A 19,003-nucleotide genomic window follows, 5' to 3' on the forward strand; every position below is an offset into this window, starting at 1 on the left:
GCATGAGTGAGACCCAGAAGTTCCAGAAGCAACTTGCACCTTGTACAGTAGTTGGAGGTGCTCTGACCTGACTGAGGGAGTGTAGCGGAAGGAACACAGACTTGGGAGCGGGCTCCACCAGGCTCTGGCCAGGTCCTGTCATTTCCCTTTTTGAATTCCAGTTTTCTCAGGAGCCACCATCTGTTGAAGAGGTCATGGTGAGGGATAGGTCCACTCTACTGCACCACCCCCAGGCACCATGACCCTCTTCGAAGACGTCTTTTCCTGTTTTACTTCCCACGGAGCCCAGTGCCGCCACTTTCCGGGGGGCTCACAGCTGCTCTGCTGGGTACAGGCTGGCGTGCTGTTCACTACCAGCCCTGCTTCCTCCTTCCTAGCAGGATCCAAGCACACTCTTGGTTATCATGGAGCTTGCTCTGGAGGAACCCTCCCATCTCCCCATCCCCTCTCATTGCGTTAATGAGGCAAGGACACCAGAGGCAACAGCAGGCTTTATTGGAGTCGGAGTGGAGGGACGTGGGCAAGCCCCGGGGAGAGCCAGGACCTTCCAAAGGCTGCACCTCCCACGTCCCCCAGACGCGTCCAGAGGGCCTGAGGAGCGTCGTGCCATCCCCACAACAGGTCCCCAGCCCCAGAGTTAGAGCTGGGCCTTCACAGCCAGACTGGAGGGTGGTGTCAGAGGCGCCACCTGGTGGTGTCAGAGACGCAGGCGGGAAGGAGTTGGCGGAGATCTGTGGAAGTTTGTCTTAGATGCCACACCCCAGTGACAGGGTGAGTCCTGAGAGGAAGAAGGCCCCCAAATCTGGGCAGGGAATTGTCTTTGGGGATAACTACTTACCCCAGTTCTGCCGAGACCAGAAACATTTTGCTTCCGGCTAAAAGCTTGGGCAATCATTCCATGTGTTTTGTGGTTTCATTTCAAAAGGAGATGAAGTCACAGTGGGCAGTGGATTGAGTGGACCCTCAAGACTAAAATGCAAAATGGTAAACACGACGAACATCCGAGAAGGGAGTCCTCGTGGGTACAACTTTTCTTCAAGTGGCTTCAGCCTGGAGACTGAATGGCGGTCTCCCCTCAGACCCATGGGGCAGGTTTTCCTTTCTCTCCACATGGGTGGGCTAGCCAGGGAAGGGAGCTCTGTTTCCAAAATTTCTCTAAGTGGCAGAGCTGTGCCTTCCTCTCTCCCCTCATTCCTCTTTATCCTTATTTTCCTCCCCTCCTTTCCTTTTGCTCTCCAAAGTCTGTAATCACAAGATAAGGGGCATGGTCAGGAGGGGGGAATGGGTTGTCCTGTCCCATTCCCTCACCCCACCCCATGCCCACTACAGACTTCTTCCCTGCTTCCCCAGCCTCCCGACCCCCTGCAAAAGTAGCCTCTGGTGGAAGAGGCCCACTAGTTGCATGGTTAAGATGACCAGCCAGGGCAGTCCTGGTTTGGGACTAGTATCCTGAGATGAGTCTCCAGAGACATTCCGAGTGGGGCACATGGCAGATAATGAGTCACAAAATTTCACGGCTCAGCAGGTGGTCAGTAGCTCAGAGCTAATGCAAAGGAAGGCACCTTTTAACATGGTAGGTCCAAGTTCAAGTACAGGGTGTGCACTCAGCCGGTGACTGTTGACTGATGGGTGGAGGGGTTCAAGCTGCCTAACAGGCTGAGATCTCTCTTTCCCTCCCGCTCAGCACCGTCTAGGAAGGGTTTCTCCAGGACGTGGCTGGGGGACTCCGTAGGCCCTTCCTGGTCAGTGAAGAGACTTCTGAGGCCCAAGGGAGGGGCCTGACCAGGAAAGGCAAGCTGCCTTTCATTCTTTGCCCGAGAGCCGCTGATTAGAAGGGCCAGCTCTAGGTGGCAGGCAAAGAGAAGAGAGGAGATCCAGACCAGTCCAGCTGTTTCCATCGCCTACTCCACCCCCTCCGGTTACCCCACCAGTTTGCTCCACTGGATGGTACTGAAAAAGGGGTGGGACTTGAGTTTGTTGACACCGCCTCCTCCAGCGCCCAGTCGCCTGGCAGGATCAAACTGCAGCAGCTGTGGAGAAAGGCCCAGTCAGCACTGGGCAGGCCTTCCCAGCCCCTCTGCTCCCTGCCAGCTCGGCCCACAGAACCCCCAGGGTTACCCTGGGGGGGACATTGGTGTTTGGCCACCAACATATAGAAATTTGTTGTCCCCATTAACCTCCTGCACCCACATCAGACACCTAATACACTGGGCGGCTTGTTCACACACAGGGCTCTGTCCTCCCTTCTGTCCACCCTCAGGCCAAAGAAGCCGCCTCCTCCGGGCCGGCCGCACCTCACCTCAGTCAGCAGGGAGGCTGCGGGGCGACTGAGCCACTCGGGCAGCTGGAGCTGGGTGTGGGGTTGGATTCCTGAGGGGTGGCTCTGGGACAGCGCCTGGGAAGACACACGGGGGCGACCCCAGGAGAGTCTGTACGCTCCAGTGGCGGCCAGGATTTTATTTTTTTCCCCCTGTGTCACATCTCACGGGGATGATGATGATGCAGATCGTTGCCTTTTGCTTTGCATCTACCGCGTGTCAGGCTGTGGAAGATACCTGAGACCCATTATCCGTAATTTCCACAACAACCTTCAGAGTAAGTATTAGTACCCCCTTTTTAAAGACAAGAAGCAGGCTCAGAGAGGTCAAGGGATTTGTGCTGAGTTCAGGGTTTGAACCCAGGTCCCTCTGGCTCCAAGCTTGCTAGAAACATCGGTCTTGGGTTGCAATCAGGGCAGGCACTCTATCAGGAATAGCACCGAAACTTGTCTCCTTACAGAAAAAAAATTTCCATGGGCGACTCATTTGACATGGCGTGCTACTGTCAGGGCCAAGGCAGGGCTGTGGCAAGGGAAGAAGGCAGGACCTGTCTGTGCTCCAGAAGGGTGCAGCTGGGGGGAGCAGAGAGGTCTGTCTGGAGGTCAGGAAGAGAGGCAAGAAGCGACCAGGAGGAAGGCCAGGAGCCCTGATCTGGAGAGGTGGTGGGAGGCCAAGAGGAGAGAACCACTCTGTGGGGCTGTGTGCAGCCAGGGCTCTCAAAGGCCCTGGCTACAGGACCAAACCAGGAGGGAGCCAGGAGGGACCGGTCAGATCTGGACTTCCGGTCACACTGCATCCACTCGGGCATTTCCTGCTCAAATGCAGTTTGGCCTCTCCCTGCTGCCTGACCTAACCAGCCCCAGGTGTGGCGTTGAGCTCACGAGGGAGGATGGGGGGCGGAGGCCACCATCCTGAGCAAGGGTGCTTGCCAGGGGAACTTTAAGCTCTGGGTTGACCCAGGCTGGACAGGGCAGCTGCCAGCCTGGGATGAAGGAGGTCCTCTCTCTGGTCTTCCAGCCGAAGTCTGGGGGTTATAGCTCTGAAGGGTGTGGATGTGGGGAGCTAGCAGCGGGGAGAGGAGGCTTGGGGGATGATCCAGTGGCCTTCTAAGTGAAAGGGCTGTGTCAAACTCCACCCTCCCTCCAGATCCAGGCCCGGGCGCTCTCTTCCAGAAACCTTCCCTGATCATCCTGACTCAACTCCCACTGAGTTGACAGTCTCCCTAGCTATAGCCACTCATCTGGCAGCGGTGCAAAGTGTGGCCATGGCCTGGGTGGGAGTGGCTTCCTTGGTCTCTCATGGCCTCGGCGGTGGAGGCGGGAGCTGTGCTGGCAGAACACTGGGCCCGACGGCCAGGTCTCGGGGACTCCGGCAGGCTCTGCCCCAACACCGACTGGCTGGACTAACCGCAGCCCCTCCTACATTCAGTGACAGCCACCGGGCCCCACAGGCTGCCCACACACCGCTCACCGTTCCCGTCAGCAGTTCATACAGCAGAGACCCAAAGCTCCACCAGTCGCAGGCTTCGGTCAGCTCAGAAATCCCACCCACCTCTGAGGGAACAAGAACATACGTGTCTCAGCCTCGCCCGCCCAAGGAGGCGGGTCTCCCCTCCACTCACCCTACCCAGATGCCCCAGTTCCCTCCGTCATCCTCAGTCCCCTGGCTCAACCCACACCCAAGGGCTACCCCCTACCCCTCCCCTTCTTGCCTGGGGCGCTGTAGAGTTTGTCCGAAGCCTCCCTGCAGCACTGGGGCTCCACCTCTGACCACTGGCCGAAATACGTGAGCCGGATGTGGCCTTGTCACGCAGTGCGTGCAGGGAGGGATAAAGGGGACAGAATTGCTATGAGTCGTCTTGGAGCGGCAGGCGTGAGGCGGGGGACTCCAGCGCTTCTCCCAACAGCCACAAGGCAGGGGCCAGTGGCTGCGCTGGGCAGAAGCTCCCTAGGGGCCCGGCCCCCCCGGGGCCCCGAAACAACCTGGTCTTCACGGGAGCCTTGCCCTGAGCTCATCGAGGGAAAGGGTTTGTTTCCCAAGCTCAACCCTGGCCAACCAGGCTCAGCAGAGTCCTTCCTGAAAAGGCCGGGGAGGGGAGGCAAGGGAAGAAGCAGATAACCTCTGCATCCTCCTGACTTTGGGGAAATTTCCTTCTCTGTCTTGAGGCTTCGGGGGCCTCCCGCCGGAGGGGTGGGGTAGGGTGAGGGCCCACTCTTCTCCCCCTGGGCCCAGGGCTCCTACCTGCCTGGTCCAGGAGCAGGTTCCGGGGATTGAGGTCCCGGCACAGCACCCCCTGCTCGTGCAGCGCCTCCAGGGCCACCAGCATCTCGGCCGCCCACTGCCTCACCTGCTCCTCCCTCACACTCCAGGCGGCCCCACCGGTTGAGGGGCGGCTCTGACCTCTGCCTCGGCCACAGCCCCCCAGCACCCGGCCGGCCCCTGCGCGAACCCAAGGGAGCCCCCGAGGGGGCCCCGGATCAGAGCTCTGGCCGGGCCCCCGCCTGGCTTGGTGGTGCAGGTGGCCACCTGGGGCCTTTGGAAGGTCCCAGGAGCAGGAAGGGCTGGTCCCGGCTGACGGTTCACCTTCAGCCTCTCTCTGGGGTCTGATGGCTGCGGCCCCCCTGGCCGGGGTAAGGCTCTGAGAAGTCCGGGGAGGCTCCAGGGGGATTCCGTCCTGCAGGCAGGTGTGGCCAGGCGGGAGGCGAGCTGGGATCCCGAGGCTGAGGTGGGAGTTGAGCTGGGCCTTCATCCTCTCCAGGCTGGAGCCAGACCTAGTCCCAGACTGTTGGAGGCACGGCTGGGAGAGCAGGTGGGACCACAGAGTGCCTCCTGGGCGTGCAGAGGGTGCAGCAAGCATGGGGATGGGGAGTGAAAGAGCGTGGAGCCCAGGTCCCTGTCCCACTCCTGCCACCCCCCGCCCCCCATCTTGGGCACGGACCCTTTGCCTTCCAGGTCCTCACCTCTGCTCCCTCCCCTCCCTCAGCCTAGGATGCCCTCTCCCCTCCTCTCCACCCACCTAAAGCGGCCCCAGCCTCACAACCTGGCACAAAATAGGTGCTTAACCCCTAAGGAGATGTAAATTATTCTTAATGTCCTTGGTCTAGGTGGTGGGTTCGCCAGTGTTCAATGTATTATAATTTTTTTTTAAGGGAGAAAAGTGTAATGAAGTTTAAGTAAGTAAAATAAAAACAAGGCCAGGCATGGACCTGCGATGACTGTATGTCATGACCCAGAGATGTGTATCTCATTTTAAAAAAATCATAGCTGATCAATAAATATCTGCTACGTGACCCAGTTCCTGTCCTTACAGCTTCAGCACCATCACCCCATGGGGCTACTCTGAGGGGTGGGCACAGACTAGAAAAGTGAAAAGAGCCAAGACTGGAGGAGAGGGTGACAAAGGGGACATCTGCATAAATGCCCTCTCACCCGCCCAAGATGTGAACATCCTCCCAGGACGTCCCCTGCCCCCCTGGCACCACACAGAAGCCCCCAGCAGCCATCATCCTCCAGGAAGGCTGGGTCCCCTGGTCTGTGCTGGGCATCTGGGTTCGGCAGTTTAAGAGGATGAGACAGGACGACATCCCAAAGGCCTGAGGAGCTGACAGGGCCCCCTCACCTTGCACATGCTCCAGGTGCAGGAAGATGGAGTCCTCGCTCACAAAATACCGCAGCAGCTTGGTCATGTAGGGGACGCCGTGTGGGATGATGGTCAGCCGCTCCCGGCTCACCGCGTGGCACCTGGACAGGCTCTGGGGAGGGAGCAGAGCAGGCAGATCAGCTGGGGACCAGCCAGAGGCTGCTCTGCTCTTCAGGGGCAACCAGATGAAGGGTGGGAGCCACCCTGGAGAGCAGCTGCCTCCCCCCAGTTCCTAACCTGACCCTCAACCCTCTTTCCACCTTGGAAGGCAGGCCCTCCCGTCTCTGGTCCAAGGATGAGGTGGTGTGTGTGTGCGTGCGCACGTGCACATTTCTGGGAGGCAGGGTGCATGCTGGGGGCAGAACAAACAGCTGTTGGATTTGGAGGGAGTGTGGGTTTCCGATACAGCTTCTGGGTAGAGGTTCCCCAGGGGGTAGGGGTTTCCAAGAGCTCTGAGAAAGTCCAAAGGGGAATACAGAATGGCAGGGGGTTGGGCGGCACCTGCCTTCACCACGAAGGTCCCTCCAGTCACTGGGTCCTGGACCAGCTGCACCTGCCGAGGTCCAGGAGGCACTAGTCAAGGCACATGCTACTTTCCGGGACTCCACGGCCCCAGCCCCAGCCTCCCAGGGTCCTCCAACAAGGCTGGGCTGGGAGGCCAGGCTTTGGTGGTGCAGAGTGTACCCCCCACCGCCAAACTGACATCGAACCTGTCCTGCTCATCCACCCTTGTTAGATCTGCAGGTCTTAGCTCCGGTACCACCTCCTCCAGGAAGCCTTCCCAACCCTTGTGTTAGGCTGGTGCTCCTAATCTGTCTCCAGTGCTCTCTGGGCTCACCCTATCACACTGTGTCTAATTTCCTGTCTCCCCGCTGGGCTGTGAGCTCCGAGAGGGCAGGGGCCACATGTCCAGCTCTGTACTCCCAGAGGCCTGCATAGGACAGGGAGGTAGTCAGTGCTTCCCACATGCATGGTGAGTGGTCCATCCTGTAGGGTCTGAGGGTGTCATGGCTGGAAGGGACCTCAGAGCCAGTCACCTTCTCTGATCTCTTATTTTACAGGTGAAGAAGCCAAGGCTCTGAGAATGTGGCCCCAGTGGTGCCTGAGACCATGTGGTCTTGGCATGCTCCTTCAGGTCTCATCCCCTGCCCCCCAGCCCCTTCTTTTAAATGGTCTCTCTTTCTGGAGGCTATCTTTGGAGGGCAGCCCACTCCTTCTCCTGTTGGTGTTGCTTGGAGGCAGTGGTCTGCCAATTGCTGGGCAGAGCCTTGTTTGGAGTTGGGCCCTAGACTCATCTCCATGGTGGGCAGGGGTGGACCCCAGCCATAGGAGAGGACACGTCAGGGGAGGAAGGCGGAAGATTTGGCCCAGATGAGGGGCACGTGGGGGGCAAGACCAGCACCCTGGTGTTGTGACTTCTTAGCCGTCAGCCTGCCCTGCACACGATCCCCGTAGTGGCACATGGGAACCAGGCCCTGAGGCCAGGCCACTGGGCAGTGACGAAGGCTGCAGCCTAGGATTGGGGTTCAGATCTTGGGTGAGCGAATTGATCTTCTCATCTACCAAACAGGAATTACAAATGCCCATCCTCCCTTATCACTGGTTTGTTGAGGCCACCAATGGGAAGGCCCTTGGAGAATGTAAAGGCGGTGGGAATGTCAGTTACCACATTTGCCAAGTCACATGGCCTCTGTGAACCTTGGTCTTCTTCACTGCAAAATGGGTCATAGCAGTACCTCCTTCAGAAGGCCATTAGGGGGATTCTATTAAAGCAAGCAACTCAAGTATAGCAGCAGCCTGTGCCTGCCACATAACATGCTCTCAATTGTCTATAGTGACGATTATTAATATCATCACAGGGAAACCCCACACTGGCTATACAGCATTTACTCTGTACTAAGGGCTTTATCTAGGTCATTTAGTTTTATTCTCCAGCCCTACCAGGTGAGCATTACTAGTGACTCATTTTACTGATGAAGAAATTGAGGTTCAGAGAGGTTATGTTGCCTACGGTCCCCCTGCTAAAAAGTGGTAGAGCCAAGATGTGAATCCAGACAGGCTGATCCCGGAGCCCTGGAGACATAACTGCAAATAGGGGCACAGCCAGGTGACCTGGCGCATGCCTTCCCCTCTGGGCCTCAGTTTCCCCATCGTCAGTGAGATGAAGGTGTTGGCCTCTGAGCACAGGGGCAGCAGGAGTGAGGCATCCCTTCTGACCACTAGAGGTCTCTCCTCCAACAGCCAGAGACGGAGTCCAGCCTAGTCCCGGCTCCTTGGCCAAATTTACGCAAAGCTTGAAAAAGAAAGAAAGAGAACTCTGGGGTCATTTAGGATAATACAGTTTCCCACAAGTGCTGACACCCCGGATAATTCCCCACTGCCACTTGCCAAGTGGGATTCCCCTCCACCTTGTCTTGTCTTGGGCAAGTCTTCTCGTTTACAGGGTACAAAAAAACAGCAGTGAAGGTCGGGGAGGCCAGAAATAAAACTTGGTCAGTACATTGAAACAAGTGTGTTAAAAAAGAGAAGAAAAAAATATATATATACACACACATCTATCAAGAAAGAATTAGACCAAACCATGAACAGTAATTATCTTGGAATTAGATAGGATGGTGGGGATTTTTTTTTTTCTTTTCTGTTCTAAACTCCTTTCTCTTTCATGATATTTCAAAAGGGTAGAAAAGGGAGCATTTTCCCATTAAACCAAGCAAATAAAAAAATCCCCTTCCTCTTTTGCTCTGTGCTATAGAGCATTAGTTTGTCCCTTGACCTCTATGAACCTCAGTTACATTCTCTGTAAGACAATGATTAAAATGCAGCACTGTCCAGGGACTTCCCTGGTGGTCCAGTGGGTAAGAAAGACTCGGTGCTCCCAAGGCAGGGGGCCTGGGTTCGATCCCTGGTCGGGGAACTAGATCCCACAACTAAGAAGTCCACATGCCGCAACTAAGACCTGGCACAGCCAAAATAAATAAATACATAAATACCTTTAAAAAAATGCAGCACTGTCCAGTAGGACTTTCTGCCATGATGGAAATATTATATATCTGCACTGTCCATTAGAAGCCATTAGCCACATGTGGCTATCAAGCCCTTGAAAGGTGGCTGGTGCCACTGAGAAATAGAATACTTAATTTTAATTAATTTTTATTAAAATAGTCTTATGTGGCTGGTGACTACTGTATCGGACTGCACAGTATAACCCTTTTTCTCCCCAGGGTGACCGAGTGGGTTTAATGCAACAGCTTGGCAAACTAGAATGGGCCTTAACGAATGTCAGGTGAGTATTGCTATCAGGAAGGTGGAAGGCAGTTCTGGTGAAGGGTGCCTGCCCTCATCTTTTTAAAAAGGGAAATCTCGGGCTTCCCTGGTGGCGCAGTGGTTAAGAATCCACCTGCCAATGCAAGGGACATGGGTTTGAGCCCTGGTCCGGGAAGATCCCACATGCCGCAGAGCAACTAAGCTTGTGTGCCACAACTACTGAGCCTGAGCTCTAGAGCCTTCGAGCCACATCTACTGAAGCCTGCGTGCCTAGAGCCCGTGCTCCGCAACACGAGAAGCCACCGCAATGAGAAGCCTGCGCACAGCAACGAAGACCCAATGCAGCCATAAGTAAATAAATAAATAAATAAATAAATAAATTTTAAAAAATAAAAAGGGAAATCTCTTTTTTAAAAATAAAACCCACTGAGTTCTTGGGATTCGGGGACAATGAAAGCTTTGGTGAAACACATTAACCCTTTCTTTTAAAATGTCCACAGTATCAATTATCAGAGAAACGCAAATCAAAACTACAATGAGGTATCACCTCACACCACTTAGAACGGGCATCATCAGAAAATCTACAGACAACAAATGCTGGAGAGGATGTGGAGAAAAGGGAACCCTCTTGCACTGTTGGTGGGAATGTAAATTGATACAGCCACTATGGAGAACAATATGGAGGTTCCTTAAAAAACTAAAAATAGAATTACCGTATGACCCAGCAATCCCACTACTGGGCATATACCCAGAGAAAACCGCAATTCAAAAATACACATGTACCCCAATGTTCATTGCAGCACTATTTACAATAGCCAGGTCATGGAAGCAACCTAAATGCCCATTGACAGACGAATGGATAAAGAAGGTGTGGTACATATATACAATGGAATATTACTCAGCCATAAAAAGAAACGAAATTGAGTCATTTGTTGAGACGTGGATGGATCTAGAGACTGTCATACAGAGTGAAGTAAGTCAGAAAGAGAAAAACAAATATCGTATATTAACGCATGTATGTGGAACCTAGAAAAATGGTACAGATGAACCAGTTTGCAGGGCAGAAGTTGAGACACAGATGTAGAGAACAAATGTATGGACACCAAGGGGGGAAAGCCGCGTGGGGGTGGGGATGGTGGTGTGCTGAATTGGGCGATTGGGATTGACATGTATACAGTGATGTGTATAAAACTGATGACTGATAAAAATAAATAAATAAAAAAAATAAAATAAAATGTCCACAGTATCAAGGCCAGGAGGACTCCTCCTGGAGCAAACAAATCCAGAAGTTTCAAGCAGGTTCTCAAGCACTAAGGTCCACAGGGGCTGGGCATGTGAGCCAATGGGCAGGATGAGAAAGGGGTAGACGGAGGGCAGGTGCCCCATTAAATCGGGCAGCCCGTCCTCTGCTCTGGCTGACATGAATGTGAGCCAGCATTTCCAGATCTTCTGATTTCTCAGGATAAGTAGGAAATCTGGACTTCTCTATGAAACCTGCCAATTTTTAAATGCTGATAACTAACAATAATTCAAAAAACACCCCTGTGTTTGAGCCAAAAACACAGAAGTGACTTGGCTGGTCTTCTCTTTCTTCCCCATCCCTGACTCAGGGCCTGGCTCCTGGACAAAGCTCAGCAAACAGGCAGCATTGTCTCCCAAGCCCCCCAGGCTTCCCAAAAGCAGACCCTGGCTCTCCTGGCCAGCTGCCTGCCTAGTCCTTGATCCACCCTCCTTGCTGTTCCCTGCCACCCCCTACCCCTGCCAGTATCTCTTCGGCCCCGAGGGACCCCCCGCTCCCCAGCCCCTTTAACCCTCACAATGGGGTGTTTCTGGGGGGTACTCAAGGCTTCCTGAGCTGGGCCCTCTGCTCCCCCCGAGTCTGCGAGCTGCTGCAGGCTGGAACTGCCCTCCCACCTGCCTGCCCAGATCTGCCTGGGCAGAGCTGTGGTATGGAATGTGGTGATACTCATCCAGGCCTGGCTGCAGGGACCTGGGCCCAGTGGCCCCAACAACTCTCCTAATTTGGGGAGATTGGTGTTCCTGGCTTGGGAATGACTCAGAAAAAGGAAGCAGGATTTTAGGAGGGAGGTGGAGTAGGTAAATTGAGTGCCCAAGAAAGTATATAAAAAGAAAGAAAAGAGGGCACTCTCAAGACAGAATGGCTGGGCTTGGCCTGAATTTCTAATTCTCATATGCACAGGCCTCAGAATATGGGATTCCAAAAATGCTTTGCACATGTGTGTCCGGGGTTAAATTCAAATTCGGGGAATTCTGTCACAGACCTCCCTCTTGGAGATTCACTGTGTACATCTGCATCCTAAAAGCTTGAAACTTCCTATACTTAAAAAACTGAAGTAATGTAACTTTAACTCACTGTTTCCAAAACTTATTTGACCCAGAAGCCCTCTCTCCAAAACACCACTGGTTCAGTGGGATCCCACACGGGGAAACAGTGGTGGCTGTCACCTCCTCGGCCTGCCCGTGGGAGCGGCCGAGCCACGTGGACCCGCGCAGTGGGAGGGAAGGGCTGGGCAGATGGAAGCTGGCTGGGCCTTGGCTGACAGACTGGGGCCTGTTCCAGGGACCTGGGAGCAGCAGCTGGAGCAAGGCCGGGATGGGAAGCCTGCTCGCCGACACGCTCTCGTCATTCGCCTTCACGGCCATCAAACTTTAGCGTGTGCCAGGCCTTTCCCCCGAATCCTTTCACTTTAGTTCCCACATCACGCTGGGTGGGGTGGGGTGGGTGGGAGGATCCTTACCCCACTTCCAGATGAGGAAACCAGCGCCCAGACAGGGAAAGGAGCTCGCCTGTGGCCACGCGGTGCCAGCCCAGCCGGCACTTCACCCTCGGCACGTCGGGGAGCACACACCACTCCCCTTTTCTCTGCGGGCTCCCAGACCCGTCCAAATCCCCCGTGAGTGTTTTAAATTACAGGTGCCTGGGCTCAACCCTAGAAATTCTGACTCAGTGGGTTTGGGATGGGGCCCGGGCATCTGTATTTTTAGGAAGCTCCCCCAGGGGATTCTGATAAACAGCCAGTTTGAGGGAAAAAAACGCTTTAGCAAATATTCAGGTATCCCTGGGCTGGGGCAGAGAGCGATCAAATATTGGGTCAAATCTCATTTGACCCAACTTGTCTGTCCTTCTGATGAGTGTCCCAGGTTCAGGTTTGGCTGTCAGCTCCTATCTTCCTGGCTGCCCTGAATTAAGGGAAAAGATCCTAGATGGGGTCAGGATGGGGGGTGGCCGGAGGAGCCAGGAGAGAAACGGCAGAGCTGCCAAGGCCCTGGACAAGGCACCAGCCCGCTTCGACCGTCCGCAGAAGGGGTTTCTGGAGATAAGCGCACTCCCGCCGCTGGAACCTCTGGGCTGTGCTAGGTGGGGAGACTCCTGGCTGCAGCCCTGGGGAAGTGGAAGTGGGGCAGGCAGGGCAGCGCGGGCTGGCTGGGCGCCCCTGTGGCTTCTGTCTTGAATCGCTGAGGGAGTGGCTTTCTGCGTCTGAGCTGGCGGGCTGTGGAGAGGAGCTGCGCGCCTCTGCTTTTTCCTCACGTTTTCCTTTCCAGGGCTGACTGGTGCGGGCTGGGGTGGAGGAAGGGTGGGGGACCGCCGCAGCCGCTCTCCTCCCCTTGGACCCTCTGACCCCTTTCCAACACCTGCCCCTCCCAGTGATACACAACACCTCCCCCCACACCTCGGGCGGTGCTCACTCACCTTCTCGATGACCGCGACCACCTTGCAGCCCCTCAGCTGCTCTAGGGCAGAGCTCAGTGTGCGGATGGGCCGCAGCCTCAGGCTGCTAAAACCCTGCAGAGGCAGAAGAGAGCCACGTAGCGGCCTCAGGGTGAGTCCTCCTCAGCCACGGCCTTCTCACCAGGCAGTGGGCAGGGCCCCGGCTGCCAGGAGAGCAGTGGCCACAGAGGGCAGGACCGGGGTACAGGCAGGGCCCACCTCACAGGGACAGACTGAGCAGAGAAGCTGGCCTTGGTCCAGGGTGGCCAGGCCACCCTCTCAGCTCGGTCCCCACCTAGCCCTCCTCCCAGGCCCAGGGAGTTCTCAGGGCTTCAGAAACCCCCTCTCAAAAGCCCTGTCCACAGGAGGCAGATGCTCCCGGGGAGGGGGGAAATAACCTGGGAACATGTGCATCTTGGGGAACACACCTCAAAGACCAAGGCATGTGGCCCAGGCACCTGCTTTGGGGGAAGCAGCTTACAAGGTGCAGCAGGCCTAGAAGGGGTGTGTATGTGCACACCTGTGGGCTTGAGAAGTGTGCGTGCATTTTCAACCCTTTCTGAGTGCCCACTGGGTCAAGAAAAGCCGTATGGGGAGAGGACTTTTGCACACTTATATATGCACATATTCATGTGTGTGTATATGCACGTGGGTATTTGTGTCTGCTCCGAATACTCACTGCAGCCCAGCCAAACACAGAGAGATCTGGGAGCCTGAGTGTGCACATAGGTGAGCACGTGTACGGGCCATGCGTCAGGGTGGGGAGGTGTGTGTGTGTGTGTGTGTGTGTGTGTACTCTGTGAGGGCGTAAGACTGGACTGGAGATGATTCACTAAGCGTCTGAAAATGAATGAATTATGGAGAGTGTGGGATAGAGAGGAAGCCAGGAGGAGGAGGGCAGGAAGGCAGCCCTGGCACACACCAGCCGACCTGTGCTCTCCACCGTCTGCCTGCCGCCTGGGATGGCAGGCGACAGCTCCCTGGCCTGTGGGGTGAGGGCCTCAGCTCTCTCCCCTCAGAGCCCTCAGGCCTTTGGGGTCTCCTTACCGTGCCAGGGCTGGCTCCACTGCCCAGTGTCCTCTGCAGGTGGCAATTAAAGATCTCCTCCGCCCGCCGCAGGTACTTGGTAATTTTCAGCTTTACAGCCTCACATCTCTCCTTGTTGGGGTCGACTGTGGGGAGAAGGGGTCCTCTCCTTGGGAGGACGCTGGGGTTTGGGCTCCCATTGCCCGCCCTCTGCCCTCCATAGGAGGTAGTGCCTATTTCTGATGCTGGTCAGTGGATTCTGACCCCACATCTGTTCTTGGGTCCTCCTCTGGATGGGAGACCAGCAGGGGAGGAGGAGGAGGGATGGTGGCAGGAGAGGTTGGGAACCACAGTCGCCACTCAGCCTACAGCACTTTACGTTTGGCACCTACTACCTCGCTGGCCACCATCACACCCTGGGAAGGGACGGAGTGTGGATTTCCATGTCCGTTTTTCCGAGTAGGAGACAGAAGCCCCCAGAGAACACACGTTCCTCTATCTCTGATGCCCAGTGTGAAAGAGGCCAGAATGGGGATCAGGACTGGAGGGTAAAGGAAGTCACTGGACAGGCATGAAGCCCAGGTGTTGAGAGGTCTCATCGGCGGGAGGGTGGGAAGCGTGAATTGGGGCCTGACTCCTACCCACGGCCTGGCCACCAAGGCCCTCAGGGGTCTCCAAGTGGCCTCAGGGCCAGCCTCTCTCCCTACCTGGAAATGCCTCCCTTTTCCCTGAACAGGCCTCCCCTCTCACCTCCAGGCCTGTGCGGTTCTCTCTCTGGAGCCCCACCCAGCCCTTCAACTGGACAACATGCCCACCATTCTTCAGTACTCAGATTAGGGTTTTGACTTCTAGAAAATGCCCTATGCCAGCCTAGTCTGGCCTCAGTTTCCCTCTTCCCTCCCTTCACTTCCTCCTCATTGTTCTTGCCACCTGGGACTATAATAGTCCATCATCAGCTCATCAATCTCTGCCCGTTAGAATGCAAGCCCACAGAGGTCAGGACCCCAGCCCAGCTCCAGGGGCAGGCAAGCTTAGTGAGCCAAGCGCACAGCCTCTGGAGCCCACACTGTTCAAACCCCAGCTTTGCCACTTGAGAGCTGTGGAGTCTTAAGCAAGCTATTTAACTGCCCTGTGTCTCAGTTTCCTCATCTAGAAAACAGGAATAAAAATCATTCTTATATATTTGGAAGTACAGGCAAGAACATATACAGTGGTTTGTATTACTGTGAATGGGAAATGAGTTGATACAGGTGAAGCCCTTAGACCAGCGCCTGGTGTATAGGAACCGTTCGATAAATGAGAGCTGTTATTATTGTCCTTTGCAGAGGCCCTGCAGGGCCCACACAGAGAGCCCTGCTCACCCAGCTCAGATGGACAGATGGCGGGATGAGCCCTTCACCACGGGCCTCCGTCCCTGCCCAGCCCCAGCCTCACCATTTACGCCTCGGAGCAGAACGTCCACGCCATTCTGGTAGTGGTTGAAGGCTGCCTCGTAGTCCTCACTGACGTCACGCTCCAGGGCCAGCCGGATCTGTGTGGCTGCATCCACCAGGTAGTCGCGCTTGGTCATGTCAGGTGCCCCCGGAGTGACCCGGTTGCGAATCTGCTCCAGGTACACTAGGGTCTGGGACCGCACTCATGAGCAGGGCTCGGGGTCCAGGCCAGGGCCAGGGGGACACTCACAGGCCACCAGGCTCATGGCTGCCCTGGAGCAGGGACCTGGAATGAGCAGAGGCATTAGGGAGAATCCAGCTGGGAGTAACACCCCATCTGCACCCTGGTTTTCTCCACTGAGTATTGGGAAGACTAATACTCACGTCCAAGGGCTGGAGGGATCAGAGCTAATGTGGGTAATATCCCTCACTGAGCCAGATCTTTCCTAAGTGGTGGTAATAACAGAATAATAACATGCTTTGGGCTCTGGGTTTTTGGTTTTCAATTCAATTTCAGTTCAACAAGTATTTCTCGAGCACTTACTATGTGTTGAGCACTGGAGAGAGCTGAGGATATGCCTGCAAAGGGCCTCTATACACATTAAACATGGAGGTTACACACTCCGAGGCTGAAGCCAGGGCCCGGGTCCCAAAGGCCATTCCTTATACTGTGCCCTCCATCCTGCCTGTTCTCCCCTCCCTGCTCCTCCCATGGGAATCTCATTTATCCTTCATGGTTCGGCTCCATGGCACCTCCTTGAACAGGATGGATTGCCCCTGCTTTATTTCATTTCCCTAGGTCCTGAGGTCAGTGTGGCCAGGGAGTGAGGACCCCCAAGGAGCCAGGCAGAGAGCCGGGCACAGGGCTTGGCCTTAAAGCCTGCGGGCAAATGAAATGACTGAGTGGCAGATTCAGTGCCACTCTGGGTGGAGTTAGAGGAATGAGGTCAGAGCCCAACCAGCCCTAGGAGGGGATGCCTCTGGCCTCCTGGCTCTGTCTCGGAGAAGGCCAGGAGGCCACGTGGCCGCCAAGGACCGTACAGCAGCCCCTCCCTGAGCAGTGCGTGATACAAGTGGCCACAGGGGTAAGAGCAGTGTCTTCAGGAAAGGAAAGGGCTCAGAGAGAGGCCAGCAGAGCTGCCTTTGCCCCTCACTGCAGCCTCTGCACCTTCGCTCTCTCAGGCCCCATTGGGAAGGGGCAGGGCCCAAATTGCCAACTCCAGGTCATTTCTGCCTCTGTGGAGAGAGGGAGGAGAGAACAGGATGGGGAGTGGGGCGGGGAGGAAAACCCACATCGTGAAGCCAGCGGGGAGCTGAACCCTGGCCAGGATGCGGCCAGGAGGTGGAGGGAGGGGGGAAGGGAAGCCGCACCCTCCCTACTCGGCCCAGTCACCAGGGACGTGCCGCTCTGAGTCCTGTGCTCAGAGGCACCAGGGCAGACAGGGCGGGCTGCTCTGTGTCAGGGCCCGGCTTCCGGGGCCACACGCCAGGCCGGGTCCTTCTGGGCAGAACCGCATAGGCGCGCCTGGACCCAGAAAGCGGCGCGTCCAACCCGCGAGTCCCCGGCACGCAAGGTGCACCGCCCCTCGGGGGTCGCCGAGGAAGGCGGGCTGGAGGAGTGAGAAGAGGGGGCATCCTCTCCTGGGGGAGGGGGGATGGAGGAGGAGCCGGGCAAACACCGTACCTGCCCGAGCCAGGAGCTCGGTCCTCGCGGCCAGACCCAGCCCTGCGGCCACTGCCCCTTCGCCCCCGCGGGGGACCTTGCACCGTGGGCGGCTGCTTTCAGCCCTCCACCCAGGTGCAGGGGTCTGGCCGGATGCAGCTCGGTCATTGGTTGCAGATGAGCTCATCCTCTATCCGTTAGAATAAACCACCAATCAGCGCCTGGCTCGACTTCTGCGGGGCCCTTAAAGCAGAAGCGCCCGCAAAGCGGAGAGCTGGGGGAGGGGGGAGGGGGCGGGGGAGGGAGTTGGGGTGGGGGTAAAAGCTGCGGAGAGAGGAGGTCCAGAATCTCTCAGGGATGCGGAAGGAGTTGCTTCAGAAATCTAGGCCGACTAAAGGCACACATGCAGCTTCCAGGACTTTTCTCATCCATTACTTCATTCATTTATTCAACTATTTAAATATTATGTATTGAGAGACTACTGTGTGGGAGGAGCTAGATGCCAAGACACCGCGACGGAGGGGACAGTCTCTGCTCACGTCTTCATGGGGTTTACAGTCTAGGGAGGGATACACGGATTAAAGAACTAAAGAATACAGTTGATACTTCATTCCAGTTGTGATCAGAGTTGTGAGAGAGAAGCACCACAGGGGCCATGAGACATCAAGGGGAGTGACCTAGTCTGGGGGTGAGAAGACTTTCGGGAGGGGGTGATATCTGAACTGGGCACACAGACCTCACCTGCACCCGAATGCTGCCTGGACTCACGCTATTCTTCCCTAGTGCACTTGCTCTCTTCTAGATACCTTATCATTCCATTCCCTTCTAATTCCCAACACCTCCTCCCCCTCACTCAGCCAAAGACCATGCTTCTTCCATCCCCTGAAAATTTAGGAACATAGACTCCTACCCTGCCTGCTATCTGCCTGCTGGCCAGGTCTGCACCCACATACCGTCTCCCCATCTCTTTCAATAGATGACCTGTCTGAGCCCCATCAAAGGCCAACCTTCCCCTTGGGATCAATCTTGTCCCGTCACCTACTCAAGGAACCCCTTCCGGCAATTCTCCCCTTTCTCTCCTACATCATTAATTTTTGGCTCCTACTGCATCGTTCATTCCTATCTGAAACAAACATCATGCTGATTCTCCCATCTTGAAAACAAAACAAAAAACACTCTTGGCCTCACTTCTCCCCTATCTACCACCCCAGGTTTGCAGCAAAACTCCTCAAAAGAGATGTCTCTACTGTCTCCAGTTTCTCTTCTCCCACTCTTTCTTGAACCCACTCTGATGAGGCTTTCTTCCCTGACATCGCTCTGAAATAGCTCTTGGTCAACCAGGAGCTCCATGACCTCCTGGTTGCTAAACCCAATGGTCATTTCTTAGTCCTCATCTTACTTGACCTCTTAGGAGCATCTGACCCAGGTGATCACAGCCTTCTGTCCATGTACTTTCTCCCCAGGCTTCCAGGACCCATACTCTTTGTTGCCTCCCTCTCACCAGCAGCCCCTTCTCTGTCCCCTGTGATGGCTTCTTCTCTTCCAGATATTCGAGTGTCCCAGTTTTGGGCATCTTCCTTCTCTCTGTCCTTACTCACCTGATGAAGGATTGCACCTAGTCTCATGATTTTAAGTAGTATTCTTCCATATATTGATGATTCTGTATATCTATTTACAGATATCTTATATTTTCTGTATCCCTTAGCTCTCACCTCTCTACCAGACTTAAATATTTAATAGTCTAATAAAACACCTCAAATTCAAAGAGTCCAGAACCTTGGAAAAATTATGTTGAATGAAAGAAGTCAGACACAAAAGGCTACATACTGTATGATTCCATCTATATATAATTTCCAAAATAGGCAAATTCATAGAGACAGAAAGTAGATGTCTGGGGGGCGGGTGGAGAGTGGATAATGGGTATGTGTT

General features: G+C 55.2%; 1 protein-coding gene across 2 annotated transcripts; it reads right to left on the bottom strand.

Moving 5' to 3' along the window:
• Positions 1 to 473: 473 nt before the first annotated feature.
• RPS6KL1 (ribosomal protein S6 kinase like 1) lies at positions 474 to 17,195 on the bottom strand. 2 transcript variants are annotated; one of them, XM_059914677.1, is made up of 11 exons: positions 17,096 to 17,195; positions 15,413 to 15,697; positions 14,000 to 14,124; positions 12,935 to 13,027; positions 6,464 to 6,511; positions 5,938 to 6,070; positions 4,560 to 5,147; positions 4,030 to 4,119; positions 3,789 to 3,871; positions 2,300 to 2,395; positions 474 to 2,030 (listed from the first exon to the last, which is right to left on the bottom strand). In XM_059914677.1, the coding sequence occupies exons 2-11, from the start codon at positions 15,546 to 15,548 to the stop codon at positions 1,920 to 1,922; spliced, it is 1,503 nt and encodes a 500-aa protein (XP_059770660.1). In that variant the 5' UTR covers positions 15,549 to 15,697; positions 17,096 to 17,195; the 3' UTR covers positions 474 to 1,919. The 2 variants fall into 2 exon arrangements, with proteins under 2 accessions (XP_059770660.1, XP_059770659.1); XM_059914676.1 differs by lacking the exons at positions 12,935 to 13,027; positions 14,000 to 14,124; positions 15,413 to 15,697; positions 17,096 to 17,195 and adding an exon at positions 11,040 to 11,472.
• Positions 17,196 to 19,003: the final 1,808 nt, after the last annotated feature.

Source organism: Balaenoptera ricei, chromosome 2, assembly GCF_028023285.1.
Source record: "Balaenoptera ricei isolate mBalRic1 chromosome 2, mBalRic1.hap2, whole genome shotgun sequence".
Classification (NCBI taxonomy): Eukaryota; Metazoa; Chordata; class Mammalia; order Artiodactyla; family Balaenopteridae; genus Balaenoptera; species Balaenoptera ricei.